Consider the following 7,946-nt stretch of genomic DNA (forward strand, 5'->3'; position numbering starts at 1 on the left):
CCCCAGGCAAGCGTGTGGGCTCGTGTGACAGCGAGAGCGCTGGCAGGGTGGAGTGTTGAGCTGATTGTGGCCTGGGGGCTGACGAGGGAGAGGTGCAGGCAGGTGGTTGAGGGGATCAGCCACCTTTCCCAGCTCCGTGTCCCTGGCAGCTGTCACCACCTGTCCCTGCCTCTCCCCCCTCCCTCCAGAACTATACTGCCATGAAGCTGGTGAAGCCATTCAGCTGAGGACTCTCGGGCCCAGGACTGGCTGCCTCCTCTGCCCTGCTCAGCTGAGTGTCTCCAGATGTCCAGGTCTCACCGTCCTGCCAGGATGGGCAGACAGAGAGAGGGACTGGCACGTGCTCCAAGTGTTGGCGACATCGAGCCCTGCGGTCACCCCGCTTTCATCATTTCTTTCTTCCCCAACCCAACCCTTTTGGGGATCAGCCCATGTGTATTTCAGTATAAAACATTTTGAATCACAAAGCGGCATTGGTGTGTGTATCTGTGGTACCTGAATGGGGTGACTGTGCAGGGCGTGTCTGGGTGGGTGCGTGTGCGGGGTGTGTGCCATCTGTGCAGCGTTCCCAGTGGGACTGTGTATCTTTCGGCAAGACTGGTAGGGGTGGCGGGGGCTTTGAGGCTTGATGTCTGGCCTGCCTGGAGACCCAGCCTGTTCTGCTTCCGGGACGCCCCTCCACCCCGTGCCCTCCTTCCTCAGGCATCTACTCACCCACGGTGATCTTTGCTTGGGTGGGCAGTTACCTGCACCATGCCCGGGAAGAGGTTCCACCATGCCTGGGAAGAGCCCCTCGGAAAAACTCTCCAGGCTGGGAGGGCTGCTGGACTCCTGGCTGTGACCTTGTCTCCCATGCTCTTGGGATTTCTTGGGGTTCCCTCCCTCTGTTTCCTCCCCCTGCTTTAACGATCTGGACTGGGTAAACACACCCTTTTCTTGTGGTCTGAGCATCGCATAGCTGTCGGGCTGACATCTCTTGCAGGAATCAGGCTTCATCTACAAGAGCAGCAAGAACATACTTAGAGAAAAACCAAAGAGCACGAAAACATCGTGTTTCCGAAATAGAGGCCTCTGCCTCTGTTGGCTGATGGGCTGGAACTCTGAAGCACAGCCTGGCGGGAGGGCTTCTCCCATTTCCTGCTGTGAGCCTGTTCCCGTGGCCCAGGCCCCGAGGCCCCAGAGTGAGCCTTCCAGCCCCCTTGTCTCTTCACTGCATGCTGGGACCCAGACTGAGGCCCTGGCTCATCCCCACCTGATTGGCAGGACTGGGGGGTGATTGGCACAGGGCTGATGACCTGAACCCTCCTGGGTGAGGGAGCTGCATCTTGAACATAGAGTGGTTCTCTCTTCAGGAGAGGTTCTGGCTGGAGGACGCCCTCAGTGTCCAACTCCGTGTGGGCCCTGAGAACCTGGGTGGCCAGTCCTGAGACTCTGACGCCTGACACCTGGAGCCGGGTGGCCACACCTCGCACAGAACAGGCAGCAAGGACTGGGGTTACCCAAGTCTTCTGGGTCATGAGCCTTCCCTGAATACCCACCATGCCTGCCTGTGTGGAGGCCATGAGCTGGTGATTCCATGGAGAGGACTGGAGGTGAATGGATGGAAGAGCTGGGGCTGCAGCTTCGGGAGGTGCTGAGAGAGCTTTAGAGGCTGGGGAGACCTGAGAACATTTGAAGGTAGGGAGGAGGAAGCCACTGAGGAGGGACAGATAGATCAAAGACACAAGAGAGAAAATGGGGTAATGAATGGAACCAGCTTCTGGAGAAGGAGGGGAGGGCGTAAGCTTTGGAAAGAAAGTTCTCTTTTTCTTACAGGTACAAGAACGCTGGAGGAAATAAATGCATACTGTGCAGCTATCAGCTGGGTTAAATGAGTTTGGGGGTACATTGTGCCCACTTATTAACTTTAATCATTTGCTTTTTCTTGCTGCTTTGAGTTGCAGATCATAAGAAACATTATTTAAACTAGTAAAAGGAATATAATGGCTTTACAGAAATGAAGTTTTCAGAGGGATTGGCTTCAGGTGAGGGCTGATCCAGCTCCTCAATTAAGTCACCAAGACTTTGCATTCTCTCTCTGCTCTGCCCTTGACAGGCTAGGGGTGGGGTTAAAGCTGCTCCCTGGAACCATATAGGCCACCAAGCAAAACTCAGGGAGAATGAGGAACGGATGGTGAGGAGATACCATGTCCAGCACATGTTTATTGAGAGACTCCACATGGCAGCCCTAGAGCAGGTTCTGAGGATATAACAGTGACTTACATATGACTCCTGGCCTTCCATAGCTCCCAGCATGGGGGGAAAGGTGGATCAGGAAACCATAGTTATTTGAACGCTTGTGAGAGTATCAGAGAAGGGACACCCTGGGGCAGGGAAGGGATGTCATCTGAGTGGAGCATTGGACTGGCTCAGTGGCTAAGGAGGGAAAGCTGCGCTGAGCAGCTGAGATAGAGAGCAATCTCCAGCTGTCAGAGAGCCTGGCTCCTTCAGGGCAAGGCTGGGTGTTGAAGGGCCTGTATCTGCAGCTGAAGAGTATGAACTTCATTCTGGAGGTAAGGAAGAAGCACGGAAAGACTTAAAGCTGGACTGGCCTTGATCAGAGTTGTGGTTTCTTAGTTCTTATCTTGGGAGACAGGAGTCTTCTGGGAGCACATGGTGGGGCTTCAGGTTGTATAAGCCTTATGGCTTTCGAGAGGGTGAGGGTCCAGTGATCTCCCCCAATTCTGCAATAGGGTCTATGATCACAAGTGGTGAAGAACAATTGCTCAGGATGCTGTGTGGCCAGTTGCAGAGGGCCATTCTAGAAGGCTGGTCCATTAGTCCAGGAGCCAACTCTGAAAAGCAGGGCAGGAGTCATTCATTCATTCACTCATTCATTCATTTAAGAAATACACACACACACATACATACGCACACACACACGGAGAGACATCTGTGTACCAGACAAGGTGCTAGGCTCTAGAGATACAATGCTGAAAAGGATAAACGTGGTCCCTGTTCTCCCAGAGCTCACAACTGAGTAGCGGAGGGAGACAAGTAGATAGGTAATTACAACACACTGATGGGCAAGGGTTACAGGATTAAGGGGAGGGAATGGAAAAGACAGTAGGGAGAGCAAAGACTGACCAGAAACGGTTCAAAGATCTGTAAGAATCTCCACAGGGCACAGGGCCGTGGTTCTCAACCAGGGCCGATTTTTGCCCCCCAGGTCACATTTGACAATGTCTGGAGCCGGTTTTTATAGACCCTGAGCAGATAGAGCTAAGAGGCCTGGGGAATTGACTGGTTAGGGCTGGGGTGGGGTGGGGTGGTGGTGGGATGGGAGATGAATTCCAAATGACTCCACTGGCCTGGCTTTATGAGTGGTGGGACCATTCATGAAGTCCGTTTTGGACAAGAAAGTTCAGACATCTTTAGGGCGCCATCAAAATACCCTTCCTGTCCTCCATGTCTCCCTACTAATATGGTCTCTCCTCTCTTCACAAAGTTCTAGAAAGCATCATTTACACCTGCTGTCTCCACGCCCTTACCTCGCACTCACTCCTCCACCCACTGTGGTCTGACTTCATCCCTGTGGCTGACTCAGTGGGTCATCTTCTCCAACAGCCATCCCCTCTCTTTTTCCCCTGTGGCGCTGTGCCGAGAAAAGAGCCCTGCCCCAGCCCTTGGGGAAGGTGTCTTATTAGATCAAGCCAACCATAGTAAAGCCATTACCCTTGATGGTGATTGGTTTAAGAAGAGGCATGTGACTCAGTTATGGCCAATGAGATGTGAGGGGAAGGTGGTGATGGTTACGGGTGGGGAGGGTGCTTGAAAAGTTTCTAGGAAGGTTTTATCCCCAGTAACAAAGGACACACATCTTCATCTTTTGCCTTTTCTTCTTGTTGGGGAAAAAACGTAATGTCTGGAGCCATGGCTGCCATCTTGTGATCATGAGGGGACAAGCCTGAGGAAGAAAGTCGATCAGAGGATGGCAAGAACCTGATTCTCCAGGAAGCTATTGAGAAAGAACCAACTCTGGAACTTCCCTACTTCCAGAGGTCTTGTTATGTGGGATCATAAATTCCTTATTGTTTAAGCCATCTTTGGTTGGGTAGTGTGCTCCCCATAGCTCAAAGCATCCTTGTTGGTAGATTTCATTCTACTGTTTTCACTGCAGTCGCCAATAACCAGGGCGCTGTGTGCAGGCACCACATCTAAGACATCATGAGTTTATTCTTTATTATAACAGTTTTCCCACAGATGGCAGTAAAGTGTTTTGTTCTAATAAAATCAGTGTGTTAAGGTTTTCTGAAAGAAGTAAACTACCTTGAGGAAGGGGCACCTTTCTCTAATTCACACCAGGACCCCACCTACCCTGGTTGTTAAATCTGTGGACGCTGATCCTCCCAACTCTCTGCAGCAGCTGGCAGCACTGAACGTTCTCTGCTTCTTAATACACTTTCAGTTTTTGGCTTCCATGGCACCACAGTTGCCCAATATTCCTCTTTTCTGTCTGGCCCTGCCTTCTCTGATTGGTCTATAGTGTTCCCCAGGGCCCTTTGCCTGGCCCTCTCTTCTTACTCTGCATCTCCTCAGCAGCCTCACCCACTCCTGTGGCTTTGGTTGTTCTCTAGAGGCTACTGACCCTGGAATCCCTACCTCTAGCCCCATTTTTTCCCCTGTGCTGCAGCCATGCTATCCAACTGCTTACCCAGTGGGCATCTCCCCCAGGGTGACTTACAAGCCCTGCACACTCATCCCCCGCCTCCCATCCCCACTCAACATCTCTATCCTCCACCCCATGAGAACAGCTCCTGCCCTGTTGTTCCCTCCATCGACCCAGTCACTGGAGCTGAATGGGTGGGAGGCATCCTTGAGTCTTACCTCCTCCTTAGCCTGTATCCAAGACATCAGCAGATCCCACAAATTCTGCCTCTTGAATCTCTCTGGATCGAGCTACTTTTCTTCCCAGTACCACCCCTTCCAATTACGATCAGGCCCCCAAGCAGGCCAGTCATTGGAAGCCAGGTGACACTCCATCAGCCTTCTCCCTCGCCACACCTCAGTTCACTGTCCACAGGCAGTCAGCCCTAGACCCATCTGTGGTCCCCTCCTCCCAGATTCCATCCTCACAAGAGAGGTCAACCATGCTGGTCCAGGGTCCTCAGAGGACAATCCCACCATCTTTCTTGCCTCACCTGTTGCTTTTCCCTCTGCTCTACTGAGTGGAATGCTGAGCAAGTCTGGCCTTGGCCCGTGGCTCAGGCCTCAGCGTGGCCCCTTCCTCTGGGAGGTTTCCTCTGACCTGTCCTGGTGCCCATCCACCACTGAAACCCGGCACACTTGACTGTTCCTGCCTCCCCTGACCCCTAATCTGTGCCTCCAAGGAGGAAATCACATCTCAGTCCTCAATGAGACGTCTGCTTCCTTCACTAAAGGGACTTTACTAAGTGTTTCATTGCATCCTCTCTTTAAATAGGCGGGTCCTCAGAGCCATTGAAAATTGGACTTTTGTGTTTTGAAATTCAGTTAGTGTTCAACATTTGAGACCTATTCTTTTGCAAGGTGGAGAATCACTCTCATCTGTTAAAAAAAATGGTTCGGTAAGACTTCATAAGCCTTTTATATGCAGAATACTCAGTTCCCTGACTTTATTTTCTTTGCTGGTGTTTTGGAGAGAGATATTCTGCTTGTGTGCTTGGACACACACGTACACACACACATGCATTCACATGCGCACCATTTTCTGTTCCTTTTCCAGGGCTCTGTGGACAGCCCAGGCTGGAGTGACAGGGAGCTGGATAGACAGGAAGAGCTGTAAGCACAGCCCTGGCCTGTAGCCCCCTCCCCGTTGCCTCCGCCCCCAGGGAACGCAAACTTGTCTCAATCCTCTCTCCACGTGTTTCATAAATGCAGGATTAGGGGATTTCCAGGGGAGTCAGGTGGGCATCCCCTGCCTGGGACATGGGGACAGCCCAGGAAACATTTTTTTTATCGTGGATGAGAAGAGGGTAAGGGCCAGGGTTCGCCTGCCAGGCTGGCCCTTAAATGGTGGCTGAGATTCCCACAAGTAGAGTGGGAACCTCCCTCTCCCTCCTTCCCCCCTTTGCTGCTGTTCCATCCCGTCCTCTGGAGAGGACTAGCTGCAGCTTCTGTGCCCTGTGGCTTGGCCCAGTGTGGATTTCATGCTGTTTCTCTGCCTTTATTTTGGTCTTGGTTTTTCATGGCATGTGTGTGTGTGTCCGTGACTGTGTCTGTGTGTGTGAGCGCACACGCGTGTGTAAAAGAGAGACAACGGGTGAGACAGATGACGAGAGAGACAGATTCATGGTGAGGGACAGAGACAGAGACAGACACACAGGAAGACTGTGCAGCAGGGACAAGAAAGGGACCAGAACCTTTCATGCACATACTGGGTGGAGCATGGCCTCAGCTCCTCTCATTCCTCCAGAGCCGGCTCCCTTCTGCCCTCCCCACTGGCTCCCAAGCTTATTCGGTTAGACACAGAATATAGGAGGAAGAGAGAGCCTACGCCCCTGGGTTGGCCACTCCAAATCCAGTTGGGGAAGCCTCGCATCATATTTTCCTGGTAATCCATTAGTTCACTGTAAGCTCCATCGGTTACCCTGGGCTCCATTCCCCTTCGCTCTTCAGGGCTGGCCGGGGTGTGTTTGGGGTGGGGTGGAGTGGGGCACTGTGGTTGGTTCAGCTCCCTGGCTGGTTCTACATGTTTCCATCATGAGCCTGGGGCTGGAGCCTGGTTGCGTCTTCTCCCTGCAGGCTCAGGAGACCCCTGGGGCCTCCAGGAGCTTTTCCTGAGATGATACACAGTGCCTGACATATAGTGAGTGCTCGATTTCCTTTGAAAAGGAGCTCTGAGCTGCCGGAGTGTTGGGACGAGGGAGAGTGCTAAAGAAGAAGACAAGGCAGGTGACGGGGAGCTCCCCTCTCTGGGGGACTCCTCCAGTGTAAGGCGGACAGTGGCCCCATTTCTTTGCCCTGGAAGGACGGGGCTTGTTGCTCTCTGGATGTGGGAAAGGAGGGAGAGAAGCCATGTCGCTGTCCTGCCACACGGGCAGTGCCCACCACACGGCTGTCTCGACCGCCACGTCTGGGCTTTCCTTTCCTGGAGAGCAGCTACTCTGCATGCCACCTTGGGGTGGGCTGCGTGACAGTGGCCCACCAATGACCAGAATGGGGATCCCTACAGAGGTGCACGCTAGAGGATGCCCCTGCCCCATACAGACCCCCTCATGCAGATGGTCAAGGCCAGTTACGTTCAGCCCCATGCAGGAAGCACCATGCTCTCTGGGATGCAGTCACAAGTGAAGGCATAGTCACAGGCGCACGCGTGTGCACTCAGGGCACACGTGTTGCTGTGTGTGTGTGCGTGCGTCTGTGCGTGTGTGTTTCGCATTTTTGGCCAGAATACGCTCTGGAAACCTAAGCAGAAAAGAGCGTGTGAATGTGGCCATCATCAGGGATAAATTAATCCCAGACGTGTAAAGGGTTTTCTTTTTTCATTCTCAGCCTGACTGCAAATTCAATTATAACTCTCTGCCAGCTACTGAAATGAGGGGACAAGTACGGACGTGGCTGAGCCTGGAAAGTGGGGCAGGGCAGGGGACCCTCTTGCTCCGTACCCTCATCCCCCTTCCTTGCTGTCCGGGATCCAGGAAAGAGTTGCAGCCATTCCTGGATCCCACACACCGACAGGGCTTTGGGGCAGCAGGGAGGTGCCCTCCAAGAACGTGGACCTGGCAGAAGCAGAGCTGCCCTCTGAGACCTGAGTGAGGAAATGACCACATGTGAGATCAGAGCACAGGCTGGCAAAGGCTCCCTAATGAGGCGACTGGTCCCAGGGCCTGGCACACCATGGTGGCGCATGGGTCCACCCACCCTGGGAGAGAAAGGTGAGACTCGCCTTGATTGTGTCCAGGGAGAGACACTTGGCTGGGGGACCC

General features: G+C 53.1%; 1 protein-coding gene across 23 annotated transcripts in view; it reads left to right on the forward strand.

Annotated features, from left to right (window-relative positions):
- Positions 1–467, forward strand: part of DYSF (dysferlin) — a 230,073-nt gene extending 229,606 nt beyond the window's left edge. For all 23 annotated transcript variants that reach the window (XM_082642728.1, XM_082642730.1, XM_082642736.1 and 20 more), the window contains one exon: positions 189–467. In XM_082642728.1, the coding sequence (XP_082498854.1) occupies positions 189–227 (39 nt within the window). In that variant the 3' untranslated portion in view covers positions 228–467. The remainder of the gene's footprint in view (positions 1–188) is intronic.
- The last annotated feature ends 7,479 nt before the right edge of the window (positions 468–7,946 follow it).

The sequence above is a fragment of the Mesoplodon mirus genome (genome assembly GCF_964341445.2).
Source record: "Mesoplodon mirus genome assembly, chromosome: 14".
Taxonomy (NCBI): domain Eukaryota; kingdom Metazoa; phylum Chordata; class Mammalia; order Artiodactyla; family Ziphiidae; genus Mesoplodon; species Mesoplodon mirus.